The sequence below is a fragment of the Staurois parvus genome, unplaced genomic scaffold (assembly GCF_062004578.1).
Source record: "Staurois parvus isolate SC_StPar_1 unplaced genomic scaffold, SC_StPar_1.0 ptg000596l, whole genome shotgun sequence".
Classification (NCBI taxonomy): domain Eukaryota; kingdom Metazoa; phylum Chordata; class Amphibia; order Anura; family Ranidae; genus Staurois; species Staurois parvus.
Window position 1 is genome coordinate 1,531,849 of NW_028318392.1, and position 22,772 is coordinate 1,554,620.

The following is a 22,772-nucleotide window of genomic DNA, read 5'->3' on the forward strand; positions in this document are numbered from 1 at the left end:
GTGTGAATAAAATGATAAAAATGTCATATGGGTACAGTGTTGCATGACCGCGCAATTGTCATTCAAAGATTTGACCACAGGTTCTTTGTTCTAAGTTTCAGCTTGTGGTGAGAGCGTATACTCATGATTCACTGTCCAAACAGATATGCATTGTACAACTCTGTCTGCTTCATTTCCTCAGCGTGTCTTATGTAAAGTCAATAGATGTCCATTCTGCTTTGATTAAATAAAAGAATCCTTGGCACAATTGGACATGGGGGGTTCAGTCTGCACTTCTTGATGTGCTGTAGCCTTTTACCCTGTCCCAATTCACTGCTGATTTGTCTGAGATACTATTAAGAAATGTTCACTGTCCTCCTACAATTTCCTATCCAGAACTGGCCTACGCTGGGCCAGGTGAGTGATTGGTGCAGGAGAGCCAGTGGCAAAACATTTTTTTGCCTTAAAGTGTTACTAAACCCAGGACCCTGCATTCACTACACCCAATCTTTAACAGTACACATAACATGGAAATGCAATTATTTTAGTAAATATAAACTGCTAAATACCTTTTCTCATCAGCAGAATATAGTAGTCTTGTGACTTCTATCAGTGTCCAGCAGAGCACATGTTAAAGCATGTAGGAAGAATTTTCATCAGTGTCCAGCAGAGCACATATTAAAGCGTGTATGAGGAGTTTTCATTCTGCTGTAAGAGGATACAGGACCCCTGACCTCTGTCAGGACAGTGCTGATTGGCCCTGTGCTAATCACATGCACCCTCCCAAGAAAAAAAACCTCTCTAGCAATACACACCAAACTGAGCATGTGCAGAGTGACTCCACACGGTATGTCTTATCAGGAGATAGGAGGGAGACATTAGAAGAAGGGGATGATCAGAGAAGATAGGATCAAATCCAGAACTGGCTTACGCTGGTCCTGGGCTCCAAGAGGAGCCAGGTGAGTGATGGATGCAGGAGAGCCAGTGGCAAAACTGTTTTTTTGCCTTAAAGTGTTACTAAATCCAGGACCCTGCATTCACTATATCTGGTCTCCCACAGTACACAGAACATAGAAATGCAATTATTTTAGTAAATATAAACTGCTAAATACCTTTTCTCATCAGCAGTATATAGAAGTCTTGTGACTTCTATCAGTGTCAAGCAGAGCACATGTTAAAGGTTGTAGGAGGAGTTTTCATTCTGCTGTAAGAGGATGCAGGATCCCTGACCTCTATCTGGACTGATTGGCCCTGTGCTGATAACATGCACCCTGCCAAGAAAAAAAAAACCCTCTCTAGCAATACACACCAAACTGAGGATGTGCAGAGTGTCTCCACGTAATATGTCTTATCAGGAAATAAGAGAGGGGCACTGGATGAAGGGGAGGATCAGAGAAGACAGGATCAAACAGCCTTTTTACACAATGCAGAGGATTAACCCCTTAAGTTCCACAGTGAGTATAACACGCATGCTTTACTGCATATACAGACTGATTTTACTGTTGTGGATTTAGTAACACTTTACATTTAAATTATTATGGGTTTATTTAACAAATTGTTGTAAACACCGGTTACATTTAATTTACTTATCTACAATACACTGTTAAACCAAAGCGATGTATCTGTATATACAGACTGATTTTACTGTTGTGGGTTTAGTAACACTTTAATACAGGGAATGCATGCATACAGTATACTGCAGCTAACCATTCATTGAATGTGGTAGCTGAATTGATTTACTTTTTTATTCTCCTTTTTTCCCCCTTTATTTCCCTTAGTGATCTGACCAAGAACACACTTCCTGTCTTAGGTCTCCATTGTAGATAGAGGAGAGACCTTTGAACAGCAGCATTATCATTCTGGGGAGAAGGTAGTATTTGACTAGCAGATTTAGACAGACTTGAATCACAAATTGAACTCCATCTAACGCCAACAAAAGCAAATATAGCAATGTTTTCTTCCTTTTTGAATTAAAGGTTTTACATAAATGAAGAAAAGCTCTACTGTCTGTTATAGGAAGTTGAAAAATATCAGACTTACAGGCCAGATCAACAATTAAAAATGAGGAAAAAAAATCTTAAAAAAAATATAATGCATGTTTATTTTGGGGTTTATTACCCGTTTAAAGATTTAACAATGCTGATATCTGTGGGATTAATTAGAACACTAATCAGTGCTGTATTTACCCTAATAACAACTGTAAGCCAATGCCTAGAGCAGCGGGTGGCCACATTCCCCTGGCCACCTCTGATCCAGCAAAGGAAGTGTGTGCAAGAGAGGCTGAGAGGGTTCAGAAGATTCTCTGTAGTTCAAGAAACATAAAACGATCTCTTTTGTCTCCAGTCTGATGGTCTGTATAGTTTAAAATAGCCATGAATATAAAGCAGGCAGCATACAGCATCTATTTGCACATACATTAGTTTTTAATAAATTTACTGGATGACACAAGGGGCTGAGCATGTACCAAAGGACATCATCCGCTCCTCACACAACCTCCTACTCTCTAGATCCCTTGTCCCCTCCTCCCATGCTCGTCTCCAGGACTTCTCCAGAGCCTCCGCCATCCTCTGGAACTCTGTACCCCAATTTATCAGACTATCGCCGACTATACTCACTTTTAGGCGATCTCTGAAAACCTATCTCTTCAGGGAAGCCTATCCTACCTTCGGCTAATAATGGAATCTTCTACTACTCCTACCAGTCCATCCCCCACAGTTATTACCTTTTGTACCACTAGCCCCTCCCTCTTAGATTGTAAGCTCCAAGGACCTCCTAACCCTCTTGTATTGAACTGTATTGTTGCTGTATGGTCTCCCATTATATTGTAAAACGCTGAGCAAACTGTTGGCGCTATATAAATCCTGTATAATAATAACAATAATAATAATCATTCAGGTGTGTCTAGAGATGCATGATGTCTAAATACAGCTCTGGCAGTATCAGTTCTTCTAACAGCAAGATGAATGGAATGGTAGTAAATGAAAGCCTGTTTATCCTGCTGTTAGATCACCACCTTGAATACACAGCTCTGTGTCAGTGTAAGGCTCCATGCACACTGGGTGTTTTAATAACGCTGGTAACGTTGGCTGTGTAAAGTCATGTTAAAAACTTGAGTTTTTCAGCATTTTTTAGCACTTTTGTATTAGCGTTTTTTCACATTTGCGTTTTTTCGTGTGTTTTAGAGGGGTTTTTTCAGTCAAAAAAAGCCCAAAAACGCTGGTTTGCCGTGATTTACTACGTGTTGCCACATTTTTACAGCTAAAAAACTCCTCTAGAAACCCACTAGTCCTGGGTTTTTTTTCCAGGCAAAAAATGTCCCTGCCAAAAAACATTGATTACAGTCCATGTGTGTATGGACACATAGGATAACATGCTGGGGAGTTTACTGGCTGTAGAAAAAAACGTCAAAAAGCCAAAAACAGCAGCTGTAAATACGTTCAGTGTGCATGAGGACTAAAGCTACGGAAATGCATATACTATCAGGTGTGTATTGCCATGTGTTTTATTTTATAAATTTTTTATTTTATACATTTTACAAGTAATTACATATTTTAAAGTATATATAAAGTAATTTTATGGAGAACGTAGGGGAAGTTTAAAATCTGTTACTGTTGCTGCTACTTTTTTCTTTTTCATCTGCGTTAGATAGATTCCCCTTCTCTTCCTGTCCTGTACAGTAGACTCAGCAGAAAATTACAGGATACCTTTCTAATGTGAGGGATACCCCCTTTTAGACAGATGTCACTGGAACAAATGTCCCTCTAGAACAGTGGTTCTCAACCTGTGGGTCGCGACCCCTTTGGGGGTCGAACGACCCTTTCACAGGGGTCCCCTAAGACCATCAGAAAACACATATTTCCGATGTGTAAAGAGCAGCTACTGTGTAGAAAGCAGCTGCTGTGTTGAAAGCAGCTACTCTGTTAAAAGCAGCTACTGTGTTGAAAGCAGCAGTATTGGAGGTAAAACGACACTCGTGAATTATAATTACTGGGTAAATAATTTTATGGTTGGGGGTCACCACAACATGAGGAACTGTATTAAAGGGTCACGGCATTAGGAAGGTTGAGAACCACTGCTCTAGAAGATGTCCCTTATATTCCTGTTGTGGTGGCAACTCACAATTTCAGATTTACTGTCATTCCAGGTATCACTGGTTATCAGGACAATTAGAGAGACTCTACCTGGGGGGGGGGGGGGGGCAGGCAGCATTAAAATTCTTATAGAGGTTCTAAAAATGTTTGCCTTTAGTTTTAAAGCTGAACTCCAGGGAAAGTAAAAATACCCCCTGCAGTGGAGCTGTGAGTGCAAGGGTAAAAGCTCATTTATTTCTAGTGGGCCAAGAAAAGCACTTTTACTTACCTGATCATGTGCTCCTGCAAGCTCCTCTATGCTGCAAGACTAGTCACTGCAGCCACTTCTCCCCTGTTATCTGACAGTCAGATGCCTTTTGATGTCACCAAGACCAATGTAGGGTCCATAGCCCTGCATTGGATGTAAGGATGTCAAGGGACAGTTCAATACCGGAGCATGAATGGAAGGGGGCATCTGCCAGAGAAGCAGGGGATTGGATATGTAAAACTGCTTTTCTGTCTCCTGTATATAGAAGAACATTTAACCCTTGCAATGCAGAGGCAGGTCCACTGTAAGGGAGAATTTTTACTTTTCCTGTAATCGGGCTTTAAGCTTCACAGAGGTCATGTCTGAAACAGAACCAATTCCAACATCTTGAATTCTCTAGTTCATAATTATGTTAGTCAAAGACAAGCAGTTATTTAGATATTACAAGGAAAGCTCACTTGGATGAAAGGCATCAGGGTGAACTATAGGGCTGTGGTGTCTTTCAATGTGCGCTATGCACAACATAATATCATAAACCTATTACAGTAGATGGCAAATGTGTTATAGAGTTGATAATTCTAGCTAAACACACTGTTAACCTGCCCTAGGCAGATGATAGTAATTTTATTTAAGAACAAATTACTATGTCTTCCTTGTGCATAGTCGATCGATCATCATTATGTCTCTGTTTTATACAACTCTTGCATGTATCACTTAGCAGAAAATATTAAATGTATATTTGTACATTATTGTCCAGCATACAGTGCATTTTCTAATGTATACAGTAATCTATATAGTGTAACATCATATAGAGTGGTACATAAAGTTCTGCCTAATGTACAGTGCAAGGTGTGTATTAAATAAATCTTATTATAGTTTTACATATACGTATGTACTGTAATGCAGTGGATAAGGCATAGTGTGAGGAATAAGCAAAGCATAATGGAAACTGTATTGGACAATAAATAATTTTACAGAAAGCAATGAATTGATCTCCTAACCCTCTTGTATTGAACTGTATTATTATATTATACAGGATTTATATAGCACCAACAGTTTGCTCAGCGCTTTACAATAGAACGGGAGACAATACAGCAACAATACAGTTCAATACAAGAGGGAAAGGAGGGCCCTGCTCCTTGGAGCTTACAATCTAGGAGGGAGGGGCTAGTGGTACAAAAGTAGTAACTGTGGGGGATGTACTGGTAGGAAGAGTAGAAGATTCCATTATTAGCTGACGGCAGGATAGGCTTCCCTGAAGAGATAGGTTTTCAGAGATCGCCTAAAAGTGAGCAGAGTAGGCGATAGTCTGATAAATTGGGGTAGAGAGTTCCAGAGAATGGGGGAAGCTCTGGAAAAGTCCTGGAGATTAGCATGGTAGAAGGAGACAAGGGAGCTAGAGAGCAGGAGGTCTTCCGAGGAGCGGAGAGTACGGTTTGGGTGATATTTAGAGATTGTTTAATATTGTTGCTGTATTGTCTCCCTTTATTTTGTAAAGCGCTGAGCAAACTGTTGGCGCTATATAAATCCTGTATAATAATAATATTCCTACAAAATCTTCTTGTAGTGGAGGAACCATATACCATCCTGCAGTTCCTTGTTCTCCCATAGCTTCCAAACCATTATGCAGCTCATCCTCAAGTCTATGATTTACAGTATATTCAAACTTTATTTCCCTTAGACTTATATTCTCCACTTTTTCATTATTACTAAAATGAATTACTAACACGTCTTCTGCTACTTCCTGTCCAGATACAATCAAAGACAACATATGACAAATGCATGCTTCTGGTAAGTCTTATTCATACCTGTAGGTGGTGTGTGGAACATAAACTTCCTTCATCGGAAACTCAAGAATCTCTTTCATTAGACGAGTTCGACCTTCTGGAAAGGGCTTCACTGGAAGCAGCTCAGGAGTTAGACAACCACTCATCCCATCGCACACAGGGGAAATCTCAAGTTTTAGCAACCCTTATTTAAAAAAAGTTTGATGATCAGTTCTAATTGCAGAAAGAGAACAACCACTATATGCAATTATATTGAAACAGATTTATTCCCATTACTGCATATGCTCTACAGATAACTATAAGGACTATACACAGATGCCGGCCTGGCCCAGAATTTGTCCAGTCACGGGCTACCTATTAATGCAGGGGTCTCCAAACTTTGCAAACAATGGGCTGGTTTACTGTTCTTCAGATTTCAGGGGGGCCGAAGTGTGGCCAGTGAGAGTAGAAAATGTCCTGGCATCAGTGGGAGTAAACAATGACCAACCTTTAGTAGTAGGGGGAGGAATAGTCCCTTATCATTGGTGTCAGTGGAGGAAACAGTGCCGCAATGTTAGTGTCAGTGAGAGGAATAGTGCTCCATCATTGGTGTCAGTGGAGGAAACAGTGCCGCAATGTTAGTGTCAGTGAGAGGAATAGTGCTCCATCATTGGTGTCAGTGGAGGAAACAGTGCCGCAATGTTAGTGTCAGTGAGAGGAATAGTGCTCCATCATTGGTGTCAGTGGGGGAAATAGTGCCCCATTGTTAGTATCAGTGAGAGGAATAGTGCCTCAAGGGCTGGATAAAGGCAAGCAAAGGGCTGCAACTGGTCCCCGGGCCGCAGTTTGGAGACCCCTGTACTAAGGTGTCTACAGACATTACAGAACGTTCACTTGAAATGCTTATGTACAGTGACATGAAAGAATTTTGTTGGTAGTCCACTCTATGACCCTGGCCGACTCTCGACAAGCTGGATTAGGGCAAATTTGTCTGGCTAGGATAGATTTACCAGGCCATTCAGTGTTATTTTCTGAAGACAGCAAGGGGTTTATTTACTAAAGCTGGAGAGTGCAAAATCTGGCTCATTGCATAGAAACCAATCAGCTTCTAACCTCAGCTTGTTCAATTAAGCTTTGGCAATAAAACCTGGAAGCTGATTGCTTTCTATGCAGAAGTGAGCCTGATTTTGCACTCTCCAGCTTTAGTAAATAAACACCCAAGTGTCTACAGTGCACCCTCATCTGTCATCCAAATGCACAAACATACAGCTTTGGTAATGTTTATAAAAAGATTTTTGGTTACGTTGGCCATATACCATAAGAATCTATCTTTCCACAGTTGCCAGCTATCAGAATACCCAGAATATCTGATTAGATGCAGTCTCTGTTTGGCCAACAATTTTCCACCCAGACAGAGCTTTATCTGGAAAGATGAAACGTGGGGACAAGGTGGGGCCTAGTGGGATGGAGCTGTGCTGATTGCGCAGACACTGACAACGATACCAGGAAGTGCCTGTGAGCAGCTACGCTCGGCTACACAGGCAAACCAATGTCAGTGAAGCAGAGTAGGACTGCTGAATGTCTAGATTACGCTGTTGTTTACAAGGGTATTCCACTTTAAGGGTTCTTATTTGCATCAGAACTGCTTCGCTACCCTAGCACCCCAGTTACATTGGGTGCGACTTGGCATGCGATTTGCATGCTATGTGACTTGCAAATTGCATGCCAAGTTGCACCATACTGTCTGCAATTAGAGCGGTCATATCGGTGTGGTTTCCGACTTGGTCGGAGCCGCACCCATGGGTGTATTTACCACAAGGCAAACAAGGCATTTGCCTAGGGTGGCATTTTTTCGGGGGGGGGGGGGGGCAGCACTGCCCCTTGGAATAAGGGATGGAAGAAGGGACACACATGTCATGGGGACCTGGTGGGTTCCAAGAGAGAGGTTGAGCGTATCATGATGGTGTATGCACAACCTGACTGTCATTTGGGGATGTCCAGAGCTCTGAAGGTGAGTGTCTTTCTCTCTCTCACCATGGGGGATGGTGGCTGGTGTATGGGGGGCAGTGGTAATGGAAGGCTCTCTCGGGTGGGGAGCTGGGGTGTTGTTGGTCAATGTCAGTCTCTCTCTGCGGGGGGGGCAATTTTTGTGTTCTCTAGGGTAGCACAAAAACTAAATACATCACTGGCCGCACAAATTTCTACAGTAGTACATGCACTACTTTTGGTGCAATTTGCATAGACATCTCTGTCAGATGTCTTGCAAATCGCATCTGAAATCGGCATCTCACCCAACTTTGAAATCGTGCAACTTCATTGTAAATCACACGATTTTAAAGTCGGGCTTGATGTAAACAGGGTGTTACAAGTCAACATGAGTGCAAAAGCAGGTGAAAAACAAGTAAGAAGAAAACTTCAGATCAAATGCACCTGACAGTATATTTTGAGTGATCTCAGAAGGCTCACAAACTCATGTCAAAGCTTGCTGCATTTGTTCATGGACTCAAGCCCAAAGCCTGTCAACACAGGCCTTAATCTGACTACTATACATACTGCAATTATTGGCGTTAAAATTATATTAATGTTGGATTTTGCTTTTCAATTGCATCACAGCCATCATATATTTTTTTTTTTAGGCAGTTATCCCTTTATTCTCACCTGGTGATCCGGCCACTAAGTCTGTTATTTTTCAACTTCTTTTAACAGACCAAGCTGTCCAGCAAAAGTGCCAGTAAGAAGATTGAGACAAACCATTTAACACTGACAGGGGTGTTTACAAACTTTTATCAAAAAGGAAGAAAAACATTTTTGCTGTAATTGCTTACACAAAGTGTTAGCTGGAGTTCAACTTTTATATGTCTTTCAAGTCTATCTAAATCTACTAGTATATCTAGCGTTTACTCTTCCCAGTGGCGTCCCTATGGGGGTGCTGGTCGCACTGGGTGACACCATCACAGGGGGTGTAGGAGCAGGATGCCAGCAGAGCTTCTGGGCTCTGTGTAGGTCCTGGCCAGTTATTGGGGTGATCCCGGATTCCCGACACAGTGACAGCTGCCCCCCCGTAGCGGCAAAATGAGTATCCCGTACCCGTGAAGATAAGTATCCCCTGAAGCAACTGCGCATGTGCCGGTTACGGGGTTAACTGATCTTGCAACCCATAGTGATCCACGGGATCCGCTTCAGCGGTTTGCAGCCTGCAAGCGGTTAACTGTGGCAGCTCTGTGCTAAAGTCGTAGATCGGCTTCTGCGGCCTGAAACCGGCACATGCACAGTTGCTTCAGGGGATACATATCTTCACGGGTCGGGATACTCATTTTACCACTACACCGGCACCGCTCCCTCCTCTTTGGAGGGGTGACGCCACATGTTACCGCACCGTGTGACACCAACCCTAGGGACGTCTCTGACTCTTCCTTCAGACTGACAATGCTGCTCTTCATAGCTGTCTCCCTTGCTCCTCCATCCATAGTGGAGACACCCTTAGGCAAGAAGTGTGTTACTGGCCGGATGATTAGTTCTTTTGGGTTTTTGGGTTTAATATTGCTTTAAGGCTGTATATCATGGTTGATCATGAGGCACATAAAGTGGGAAGGTGCAAATGCAATGCCAAATTCTTACTGGAGGTCTATACTTGCACATATTAACACCCAAATTCTAACCACTGCCTAGTATTTATAATATATTAGTTTAGTTTCATCCTGGTTAAACTGGATTAGGATTTTGTTAGCAATTTAAAGGTCAACTGTGCTCAAATAATATTTCAGTTTTGGATTGACAATATAAAACAAAATCATCCACTTCCTTCTTATATCTCTCAACTACACTATTTACATTAAAGATCATCAGAGATAATGTTACCCAGTTTGTTATAAACCTGAAAGAAAATGGTGTGAGTGACTAATATGTAAAAACCAAGGAAAACAAGCATCTGAGTGGGCAACACACCCATTATTTGCTTTTTCCACAATACTCAAAGCTCACACAGTTGCCAGTACTTTTTTGTACATTCTTACCTGGTATACATTTTGTTCTCCTTTGCAGTGATCTCTTGTAATCCGCTAGGTGCTTGAATAAGTCTTCGTCACTTAGTTTATCTCCTTCCTAATACAAAACAGCCACGGAATAGCATTATAACCATATACTAGCATTTTAAGGTTAACACAAAAAACACTGATCAATTGAAAAGCACAATATGGTATAGTTAGAGCATTTATATGTCTATATTTATTTTGTTAATGGTCTCAAAAATATGAATCTGTTACACAGAGTTTAGCAAAAGTGGTTTAGTAGCGTTTTTTTTAATTATTTGATTCTCATAACACCCCTCCCTGAAAACAGAAATAAAAGAGCCATGGAGAAGGACACAGCAGCTATTACGCCAATGATGCTGACAGTAGTTTTCCCACATTCTTTCCAACCTCGTTGAGACACCTAATCCAGTATATTCTCCAAGCTCTCTTATCCACAGTGTACTTCTTCTGACATGAAGAGAAGGTACAGCTGCAATGGTTGGCAACTCTAAGTGTACTTGTATATTTAGAAATATTTGTCCAAAACATTATAGACAGTTTACCATTGTTGGGCACATCGCCACGGCATCATTACACTGTCAACAATGACCGTGTGGCATCAATTCTAAAAGTATATTGTGTTTGTAATATTTAGGCCTCACACATATGGGAGTCAAAATACATGCACCCAGATGTGTTTGGAGCTGTTTTCCAAATGTATCTGAAAGCATTTAATGCTTTTCTATGGCTGAATAAACACTAGACATTCAGCAGTGCCTAGGTGCATCCAGTCTAACAGCATTTACATAAACAAGACATTTGTGCCTCTAGTATCCATTTAGGACCTGTATACACCAGTAAGCCATGCTGAAATCACAGCCACTGGTGTGTGCTATGTGACACAGTGCCAATGCACAGATCCTGGCACATCGCACTTTACAATTATTTTACAGAACTTTACTGAAATGTCATAAGCAGGGGCGGACTGACCATTTGAAAACTCGGGCGCTGCCCGAGTGCCCAGGGTCAGTAGGGGGCCCCATGAGATGCCCCTGGTACCTTTTTCATAGGCTTTTTTTGAGTTTGGGCAAGGACACAGGGGCCCCATGATCCCCTATTGCCCGGGGGCCCCATGAGTTGTCAGTCCACCCCTGGTCATAAGTGACATTTCAGTGCAGGTCTATGCACTGGTTGCAGTGCACAACGCAGTGGTCCATGTTAAAATCCTGCTTCACTGAAAAAAAGTGCTATATGCAATACTTTTTTCAGCAAACACCACAGCAACTCTGCAGTGAGGACTTACACGATTAGAAACAAGACATTTTGTCAATGCGTTGGGGCTGTGCTGGAAATAACTGCCAGCACAGCCCCACCACATCTAGTGTGAACTGGCCCTTAGCCTGCTTATATGCAGCAAAAAGCGTGTAAACGCCTGTAAGCGAAGCAACAATAAATGCAGGTGAAATGGATCTGGGAAGTTTGTTTATACTTACCGGACCAATTTCTCCTGCGTTAGATGAAAAAGACCTATGTGCATAAGGGCTTAATCATAAGGCTCTCGCAAACAAACAAAAAAAAACATCTTATGTGACACAACAGATAGGTTGGTGCATTAATACAGAATGCTGTCTAATATACAAGTTTTTTTTCCTGTTTTGGAAGCAAACGCCATATAAATATTCAGGCCTGAGCTATCATTTGATCAATGTTATATTGACCAATACTCATTAGAAGGAAACATTATTTAATTAAAATGATCAATTATCGTGTATGAATAGGAGGCCCCTGTCTTGTAGCTCCATTACTTGGAAACGTGTACAGTGAATGCTCCATACCAAGAAGTCTTGATATTAAATGTTATTCACTTGACATACTGATTTACTAAAGCTGAGCATTTTTGCTTTAAACATTGTGTGAATATTTACTCCCAATCATATAGAAATCCTATTTGAACACTTAATCATTCGCAAATGCTTTTCAGTTGATTGTATAATTAAAATAAAAATCTACACAATGATTTAAGTGAAGATGCTTAGCACCTGATCATGGGCAGAAGCTTTTCATGTGTTTGTATAATTAAAGTCAATATTTATATAATGATTTAAAGTAGTTGTGAACAATGTTGTAGACACTTTCTAATACAGTTATAAATGTGCAGGCATCATAACCACTTTTGTCTAGTTTCAAAAATTATCTGTTACCTTTTTTAGAAGGTTAAAAAGTTCTGTCATGTGACCATGCATTTCTTCTTCCTCATAAGGAATGGGGGGGGGGAGGTTACAGGACATTCTGCAGACATGCCATGTGCCTGTATGGTCTGTTCAGCCTGAGATAAGATGTAGGCTGTGCTTGAGTAAGGGGCATGTTCAAGAGGCAGGCTGTGATTGAGAGGGGGCAGGCATGCTGACTGTCTGCACAGTATCTCTGAGTGGCCCTGCCAAAAGATGAAAACTGACCATGCTAATACAGATCTGTTTCTGTGCTTTGCGTGGTCAGTTAAGAACAAGCAAAAGAGGTGATTGGCTGAATCAACCAGGAACTTCAGATGAAAAAAGTACATGAAAATTATATAGACTATGAGTTATAAAATATACAAACTGTATGTGAACACACACATAGGAAAAAATAAATATTTAGGGTAAGATACACTTTAAGTGAAGATGTTCATCTCCTTCAGTAAATCATCAATGTTGTTAGCCAGTTTGTGCCCTGTACAGGGAAAATTATTTACCTGCCTAAAGAAAATGTTGTGTGTTATTGTTGTTGGCTTAAAAGGTGATGCTGAGCTTTCATCAACAGAATTTCCTCTCTCAGAAAATCTTCTTGGTGGCCCTAGTGAAGATCTTCTGTCACTAGATGATGATCTGCCTATAGAAGGAAAAGAGTTCTTTAAAATTAACCATTACAAACTGGACAGGAAGACAAGCAAATATATAATATTTTAGAAGTACAATTCTATATTTCAATAGCTACCAGGAAAGAAGTATACTGGAAAAAAAACAAAAGATAAAAACAATCATGCCCTGTATCCATATTGCTTTTATCTGAACTAGATCAGTAATGTCATCAGGAAAGGCAAAAATATATATATAGAATCCCTTGCTGAACTACTGTTATAACAGCCTAAGCAAAGGGCGGTGCAGTGAGGACCAAGACGTAAGGCTGGTTTGCTGCTCTTCCCACATTTAGCATTTGTGCAATTTGGCAACAGGGCACACTGCATACTGTACTACAATCCCCTATATGTCAATCAATGACTTGGTTAGAATCAGGTGGTGTCAAGGAACTACCAGTAAAATTTCTACCAACTCCTCTCTACAGTAAACCTGAATGGGCAGGGGGCACTCATAACAATGGTCCCTGTATCTTCAAGACAATCCTGAAATTTACAGTCTGGTCCAAATGCTCCTGTGTGCTATGGAATGTCCTGGGATCCACAGTAGCAGCTAAGATTTAACTACAAAAGTTGAGATTGTCCCAAAGATTTGGGATACTGCTGATAATCAATAATTAACAAACCCAAAAGTCTCCAGTGCTTGGAAAGCCCAGCCAACTGCTGACCATTCATTGCAGCCTCTGTTCTCCAATTGGCTTGTAAGCGAGGCCCGGGTTGCCTCACGCACGGCCATCGTGGGCAGCTGGGTCATCTCCACCAATTCCACAGATTTCCAGGGCATACGCGACTCTCTGCCCAATCTACACTTCCCTGCGTAAGGATGGTGGCTGGAGACCAGACCCCTTCACCCCTCTGGGTGAGCTTGCCCCCATTCCCAGAAGTGTTTACATCCTGTCCCCTCATTCCTTCGTGGGCTTGACAAACTGGTTTACAGAGATGATACTTACTCTCACATTTCCCCAGGCTTTGGCTGTGAATGGCATCTCTTGCTCAGACATTCACAAGAAAGACCAAGTTTTAGTAACAACTTCCTTTACGGTTAAAGTTAGCAGCAAAACAGAACAAGTCTGGAGCTAATCCCTCCAATTCTTTCTACAGTGACAGAGGTAGTGTTAAACTGACCCAGGCTGAGAGATACTCCTTTCTCTGATGTGGGATAGGATTAGTTAGTCTTTTCCCCATCTTCTTTCTCCACTGATCTCCTTCTCCCTGAAGGGGAGAACCAAGGGAGAGACAAAGTTCTTCTACCCCTTTTCCTTTCTCCCAGTTCCTCCACAGCCAAGCTTTAACTTGTCCCAAGTGTCCAGAAAGAGCACCCCAGAGAGTCGCACTCTCCCCCAAAAGGGGAGAGCAGGAGCACAGCAGCCTTGTCCTCTTCTCCTGCTCTCTGCCAGTCTCCTCCTAGTTTTCCCTCACCCGTTAGCTTTATAAAGACTACCAGAATCCTCCATTCAGGTGGAGCAGGTTTTAAAGGGGATTTACCCAGATCTCTACCTGCCTACAGACTGATCAGTGCACACCTCTCCCAAGTCGCATGCTGGGTCTTGTAGTCTGGGTCTTGCCCTAATGTTAATAAAGCTAAATGTCTTAAAGTCACTGCACTAAATGAAGCATGGACAGGCGGTCTGAATGGAGCAGCTGGTGCAGAATATAAAGTAATTCTAAAGTCTAAACAATGAATCGCATCTTACTAAAAAGCTTTTAAATAATGAGGTACTGATCATAAATGCTAACTAATGTGAGCTCATTAATTCTACAAGATCAAATCAAATATATTTTAAGATGCTTGCAAATTCTACATTGCGGAAGAGCAGTTGTGTTTTTTTATAGTTTGTGTTGAACTGACCGTATACACAAAGATTTGGGACGTGATCAATCTTCCCATTTTGTAGGCTGTGTTGTACATTCCCTATTCCACACTGCCTCATTCTGCATGCTGTACTGTACATTCCCTATGCCACACACCAATATTCTGCACACTGTGCCAAATAGTCCCCAGTTCTGCGCTGCCTTCTTCTGTATACTGCATTATACATTACAGATTCCACCCTTCCTCATTCTGTTCGGCTGAAATTCAAGCTGTGGTTGGGCTTGTCAGAAAATCCTGGTTTGATATACTTCAATTAAGAAATCAAAGGAACTAAGCAAAGAAGAGTCAGCCAAACATTGAGTGCAGCTGTGTTCAGATATTCTGAAAGCTGAAGGTGCCAGCTGTCAATATACAATAGCTGGCAGTGGGATATTCGTCCACCCATGCTGTGAAAAATTAATTTGGGGAGTCTACAGATTTCTCTTGTGCAGCTTGCCTGGCTGAACAAGAGAAATCTTTACATCTATGATAAGCAACTTAGCACTTCAGAAGGGCCCAGACAAAACAGATTCACACAAATCTACCTGCAAGTCTTTCTTGGCAAGTTCTGAGCTAAGCTACTGTTGCATTTTTTGGACTTGCACTGCTTTATCAGTATAATGTAAGTGGTGAGCTCTCTAAACTTGAATACAATACTCTGAGTGGGGTATATGTACTATAACATACCATTTATGCTTTCAGTTTCAGGGCTTTCTTTCTCCAGTGTCATAACATTGATGCAACTTAGCAGACTGATTGGTATCCAAGCAAACGGCATCCGATATTTCCCCAGGCGTTGACAAAAAGATTCAGCCTGTGCTTTAAGTTTGTCTATTTTTTCTTTAGTCTGCAATAAAGGTAAACAAACTCAATATTATTATTAATATACAGGACTTATATAGCGCCAACACTTTACGCAGCGCTTTACAAAATGTCATATATCTAAGTGTACTAATGTAGTTCAAAAAAAGTAGTAAAAAAAAAATCTAAACTGTGACCTTCTAAAAAATATTGACATTTTTTGGCATCCCAAAATATAGACCAGCTGCTACTCTGGGACTACATGTCCCAAGAAACACTGAATGGTGGCTTGCAGCACTGTATTCAAGAAGAGTAGGGGTTATTCTTGGTGCTCTGGCCACAAAGAACGAAGCTGGATGAAACTGAAAGTCATTCAGCTTGGAAACATCCATAGGTTCAACCTTAAAGCTCCACAGTGGGGAGCACAGGGGAAAACAAATAAAGACTGTGACAAAAGTAGCTCCTGGATAGCAGCTAATATAGGGTCTACAAAGTTCTGCGGCTGGAGATTTACATTTCTGCACTTTTTTATGTGTCTTTTCTCAGCTCTACCTCTATTATACATACAACAACAAGAAAACAATTGACCCAAACCAGATATCTTTGTTTAATATCAATATTTTTTGGTCAATCTTAACCCAGGTACCATGGGACTGCATACAGTACAACAAGATGGCTAGTCATTAGGCTGCTTAATTATGTGTTGCTTGTGTATTGTTTTAACTAGGTTCTCAGAATATGAGAAAGTTAACTAAAGACCAACAACTTACTTTTCCACCATCGCTCTCTTTTAAAACCATGTATGGTTCTGAGCATTCTGAGATTTCTCCCTGCTGAAGAACCTTTTCAATCTGTAAAAGGAAAACAAACAGTAATTAAAAATATATATATATCATATATAAATATATAAAAAGTACACGCAGTTTTGTATTTGGCACCAGCTACCGGACAATCCAACCTGGTTTGCTAGTTATCATTTCAGTCCTTTATCTCCCAGGTCTCCCCACAACAAAAAACGTCTTAGCGCTGGCTTTGCCTGTGCACTTGCTCCCCATATACACTTATCCTTTTTGCCAGGGGAGAACTTAAATACTGTTTCCTAATGTTTTCAAACATAAAGTTGAACTCTGGGAAAAAGCAAAAAATTGCTCTTGTAGTGTGTCCCCCTTCCCACTGCAAGGGTTTTGCCTAGGTGATGATAATTACAGTACTAAGCTTACCTTATTCTTCCATCACTCATTCTTCCCTGATGACCTACACTCCAGAATGTGAGCAGTATCTCAACTTCCTCACATGAAATGGACTACTGGTCCTGTCAGAGTGCATTCTTTCAGGCAGTGAAGGTAAAAGGCTTCTGGAGACTGGATGCACCAAAAGGAAGAAGCCTGCAGGGGCAAGGAATAAGGTATTTCACCATATTCATCATCTCTTAGGCAAAACAAGCAGTTAACCCTTGTAGTGGAGAAGAGGATCCACTGCAGGAATACTATTTTTTTCCCTTACGTTTAGCCTTAAAGTGTTACTAAACCCATAACAGTAAAATCAGTCTGTATATACAGTAAAGCATGCTTGTTATACTCACTGTGAAATATAAGGGGTTAATCCTCTGCATTGTGTAAAAATGCTGTTTGATCCTGACTTCTCTGATCCTCCCCTTCTTCCAGTGCCCCCCCTCTTATCTCCTGATAAGACATATTGTCACTCTGTACATGCTCAGTTTGGTGTGTATTCCAAGAGAGTTTTTTTTTTCTTGGGAGAGTGCATGTGATAAACACAGGGCTAATCAGCACTGTCCAGACAGAGGTCAGGGGTCAGGGGTACTGTGGGAGACCAAATACAGTGAATGCAGGGTCCTTGGTTTAGAAACACTTTAGGTGGGCACTTTTTTCTCTCAAAAGATAAGTTTATTAAAGTAGGGAAATACTTTCCAAAGCCAATCACTCTGATATGAGTTGATAGCTGCTTCTTTAGTATCATTCCATTAAATTGGTATAAACAGGCATAAAAAGAAAAACATTCAGTACTCCACGGATGGCATCTAAATGACTGTAAACAACTAACTTGCCAATGATTTAGAAAACAGATACAGATTCAACCAGAGTGCCCAGGTATCCTGGAGTGGCTTTAGGTTACTTCAGGGGTGCCGTGGCAAACTGCCTAAAACTTGCCCAAAAATGTGTATACAAGCCAGAGGTTTATCAAGCCTGCCTTTTAGTTACACAAAGCCACCGCTTTTCATTGTGCACCATTACAACCTTCTAGCGCCGGCTTCTCAACGACCAATGACATCAATGGTTGATAAGGACAGTAGGTGCCTGCACAACATCCTTGTTTGCCCCTCTCCTGCCCTCTCTGCTAATGCTTGAGTCACATTAGCTGAGTGAGGGAAAGAAACTGAGGGACAAGAGAAACATTGGAGTACTAGTCAGTACCAGTGTGCAAAGGTGTATGTGCTTTGGAAGAATTAATCACCTCTAACATTGGGTGTTCTACATATGAGGATGTCACTGCATTATGTGAAACTATTAATATATTTTTTTACATTTTAAATGTGCAGAATTTTAATGGGTGCCTTGACTGAAAAAAGGTTGAGAAATAATGGATTCAACAACCCCAGTTTATGCAATTACATTCCCCAATTATTACATAACCCACAGTGGGAACTGAATCCTATTTTAGGATGCTTTAAATCTGAACATACATTAAAGCATGAGCATATTGATAAGAATGTCTATTATATTTTTTTTTACAGTGAATTCTAATTCAAAACACAGACCCAGGTAAACTGTTTGTAGTAAATGTCTAGAGTTAGTCTTCAACTCAGTAACTTCCACCAACTGGAAACACCATCCAGACTGCAATGACTCTGCTGAGACCTCAAGATGGATCACTGCATCAGAAAAAAAGATGTCCTCACCTTAACAACTAGGAATATATCATGAGAAGGGTAAGTAATTGAGAACAGTGCAGTTCTTGCTTGGCTTGAAGGGGCCACACTCGGTGTGTGAGCACGGAGGTGGTTCTTGAATGCATCTGAATTCAAGTCACAGTGAAAAGTCTCTGAGATCTATGAAACGGAAACATACAGCATCAAGCAAATGTCAAAGCTAAATCATTTTAACAGTATCTTACTATATTAATCTTTAGTTAATCAAATTTAGGACTGCAAACTGTAGAATCACGGTTACTACTAATCATATATATAAAAGTGTCTGAAAGAAGAACGTTGGTTACCCATAGAAACTATCTACCCCTTATGTGGCCAGTGCAGGGTAAGCACATAAAGAAGCTGACTGGTTGCCAAAGACATAGCAATTTTCAATTCAAAACGTTCACTCAAGGGGCATAATTTGTTGTACTGTTTTGTCATTCTCTCATCATATAAACACAATGCGGTTTATTTACCAAAGTTGGTTTACTCAGAATCCCGTGCACTTCTGCATAGAAACCAATCAGCTTCCAGGTTTTATTGCTAAAGCTTAACCAATTTCTGTCCAGCCCATGTATATAAACGGCCGGACGGGAGCAGTGCAGGGGTGGGTGGCCTTTATAAACGTCCTCCCCGCTTCCATGCCTGTGCGCGCTCCCTAGGAGCACGCGGCACCGCAAATCGGTGCCCGCTCTGTCCTCCGGACAGAGTGGAACACCGATCGCTGTACGGACCTCTGTGTGAGGTCCCGATCATGTGATTACTGATTGGCAAAATCCAATCACTGTCCAAATCTTGTAGACTTCACCTCCGCAACATCTCCAAGATACACCCGTTCCTAACCTCGGAAACCACTAAGCAACTCATTCACTCCCTTGTTATATCTCGCCTTGACTATTGTAACTCCCTCCTCATTGGCCTACCTCATCGCAGGCTATCCCCTCTTCAGTCTATCATGAATACTGCTGCCAGACTCATCCACCTTACTAACCGTTCTGTATCTGCCACCCCTCTCTGCCAATCCCTCCACTGGCTTCCCGTTGCCCAACGGATAAAATTCAAAACACTAACAATAACGTATTAAGCCATTATAACTCTGCCACAAATTACATCACCGATCTTGTCTCTAAATATCACCCAAACCGTCCTCTCCGCTTGCAAGACCACCTACTCTCTAGTTCCCTTGTCTCCTCCTCCCATACTCGTCTCCAGGACTTCTCCAGAGCTTCCCCCATCCTCTGGAACTCTCTACCCCAATTTATCAGACTATCGCCTACCTGCTCACTTTTAGGCGATCTCTGAAAACCTATCTCTTCAGGGAAGCATATCCTGCCCTCAGCTAAAACTGGAATCTTCTACTCTTCCAACCAGTCCATCCCCCCACAGTTACTACCTTTTGTACCACTAGCCCCTCCCTCCTAGATTGTAAGCTCCAAGGAGCAGGGTCCTCAAATCCCTCTTGTATTGAACTGTATTCTTGCTTTTAGTTGCTACTGGCAAAATATACTGTGGACAGATGAAACCAAGATTAAGTTGTTTGGGAAGAATCTCCCGTTATATTGTAAAGCGTTGAGCAAACTGTTGGCGCTATATAAATCCTGTATAATAATATTAATATAATAATAATAAAGAAGATAAATGTTTAAAAATATGTTTTTTGACTCTACAGGTTTTCTGCAGCTCCATTGTGGAATAGGAAAGATAAGAATAACTTTTATTAAGCAGTGTAACTTAATAATGCATTTTTAAATTTACACCTTATGATCAATACCATTGGCTGTTGTAGTGATCACTCAAGTCAATGTGTAACTCACCAAATAGTGAAGCAAGGATGAGGGTGACAGCTCTGGAGCTTGCACTTTGAAAATCAGTTTGATAATGGAAACTTCTATGCTGACCAGTTTGACTGTTTTTTTTGAGAGTACAGTTCTACTGGTTGTAAAGTATCATTGTACATTTAAACCAGCACAGTAATTCAGAGGATAACATTTAATTACCTTTTTTCGTTCTTTACAGTCATATAGCGCAATGCTCACAAAGAGCGGCTCAATGTCAATATCAAATCTGTGGGAGAAAGAGGAAATGTACATGTAAAACAGAATGTTATGCACATCTTCCCAAAGTAAATAAAAGGAAATTAATTACTTAAAAATGCTTGTAAAATAAAAAGTAACACGCGGTTCATATTAAGGTCTGCAGGCTTTATAGCACATTAAAGTCTGTATATCTCCACAAGGAACACATAGCTAACCATAACCTGTATAGCCACAAAGGGAAGTCTCTCTCTTTAGCTGAATGGCAGTCTCTGTCAGAATGTTTTCCAGTTCTGCACAGCAAGGCAAGATGTGATGGATTTGCTATGGTTTGGGGTTAACTGTACTCTGCCTTTATACAAACTACTATAAACTATGTATGTGTGTATACTTGTGTGTGTGTATGTATATATATATATATATATATATATATACAGTTGCAAGAAAAAGTATGTGAACCCCTTGGGATTACGTGGAGTTTTGCATGAATTGGGCATAAAATGTGCTCTGAATGTCATCTAAGTCACAACAATAGAGGAACACAGTCTGCTGAACATAATACTACACAAACATTAGATGTTGCCATGGTTTAATTGCACATAACATGTAAACATTCACAGTGCAGGGAGGAAAAAGTATGTGAGGCCCTAGCTTAATGACTTCTCCCAGAGCTAATTGGAGCCAGGAGTGAGCCAACCTTGACTCCAATCAGTGTGATGATATTGGATGTGTTGCTGACAGGAAACGTTTGGTTGAGGTTATTGCTGCCAAAGGAGGGTCAACCAGTTATTAAGTCCAAAGGTTCACATACGTTTTCCTCCCTGCACTGTGAATGTTTACATGTTATGTGCAATTAAACCATGGCAACATCTAATGTTTGTGTAGTATTATGTTCAGCAGACTGTGTTCTTCTATTGTTGTGACTTAGATGATGTTCAGAGCACATTTTATGCCCAATTCATGCAAAACTCCACGTAATCCCAAGGGGTTCACATACTTTTTCTTGCAACTGTATATATATATACAGGTGAAACTCGAAAAATTAGAATATCGTGCAAAAGTTAATTTATTTCAGTAATGCAACTTAAAAGGTGAAACTAATTTATGAGACAGACTCCTTACATGCAAAGCAAGATAGTTCAAGCCGTGATTTGTCATAATTGTGATGATTATGGCTTACAGCTCATGAAAACCCCAAATCCACAATCTCAGAAAATTAGAATATTACATGCAATCAATAAAACAAGGATTGTACATAGAACAATATCGGACCTCTGAAAAGTATAAGCATGCATATGTACTCAGTACTTGGTTTAGGCCCCTTTTGCAGCGATTACTGCCTCAATGCGGTGTGGCATGGAAGCTATCAGCCTGTGGCACTGCTGAGGTGTCATGGAAGACCAGGATGCTTCAATAGTGGCCTTCAGCTCTTCTGCATCATTCGGTCTCATGTCTCTCATCTTTCTCTTGGCAATGCCCCATAGATTCTCTATGGGGTTCAGGTCAGGCGAGTTTGCTGGCCAATCAAGTACAGTAATCCCATGTCATTGAACCAGGTTTTGGTGCTTTTGGCAGTGTGGTCAGGTGCCTGCTGGTTTCCTGCTGGAAAATGAAGTCAGCATCCCCATAAAGCTCATCTGCGGAAGGAAGCATGAAGTGCTCCAAAATCTCCTGGTAGACCGCTGTGTTGACCCTGGACTTAATGAAGCACAGTGGACCAACACCAGCACATGACATGGCTCCCCAAATCAACACAGACTGTGGAAACTTCACACTGGACTTCAAGCATCTTGCAGTGTGTGCCTCTCCATTCTTCCTCCATATTCTGGGTCCTTAGGTTGCAAATGAGATGCAAAAGTTGCTCTCATCAGAAAAGAGGACTTTGGACCACTGAGCAACAGATCGAGTCTGTTTTTCTTTAGCCCGGGTAAGACGCTTCTGACGTTGTTTGTTGTTCAGGAGCGGCTTGACAAGAGGAATACGACATTTGAAACCCATGTCCAGGATCCGTCTGTGTGTGGTGGCTGTTGATGCACTGACTCCAGCCTCAGTCCACTCCTTGTGAAAGTCCTCAACACTTTTGAATGGCCCTTTCCTGACAATCCTCTACAGGCTGTGGTCATCCCTGCTGCTTGTGCACCTTTTTCTTCCACACTTTTCCCTTCCACATA

At 41.2% G+C, this 22,772-nt stretch overlaps 1 protein-coding gene across 2 annotated transcripts in view; it reads right to left on the reverse strand.

The window, feature by feature from the left end:
* Positions 1–22,772, reverse strand: part of DOCK8 (dedicator of cytokinesis 8) — a 195,378-nt gene that overhangs the window by 113,930 nt on the left and 58,676 nt on the right. For both annotated transcript variants that reach the window (XM_089692587.1, XM_089692586.1), the window contains exons 8-14: positions 20,566–20,632; positions 18,557–18,706; positions 16,410–16,490; positions 15,526–15,685; positions 12,825–12,961; positions 10,097–10,184; positions 6,126–6,288 (exon numbers count right to left, since the gene is read on the reverse strand). In XM_089692587.1, the coding sequence (XP_089548713.1) occupies positions 6,126–6,288; positions 10,097–10,184; positions 12,825–12,961; positions 15,526–15,685; positions 16,410–16,490; positions 18,557–18,706; positions 20,566–20,632 (846 nt within the window). The remainder of the gene's footprint in view (positions 1–6,125; positions 6,289–10,096; positions 10,185–12,824; positions 12,962–15,525; positions 15,686–16,409; positions 16,491–18,556; positions 18,707–20,565; positions 20,633–22,772) is intronic.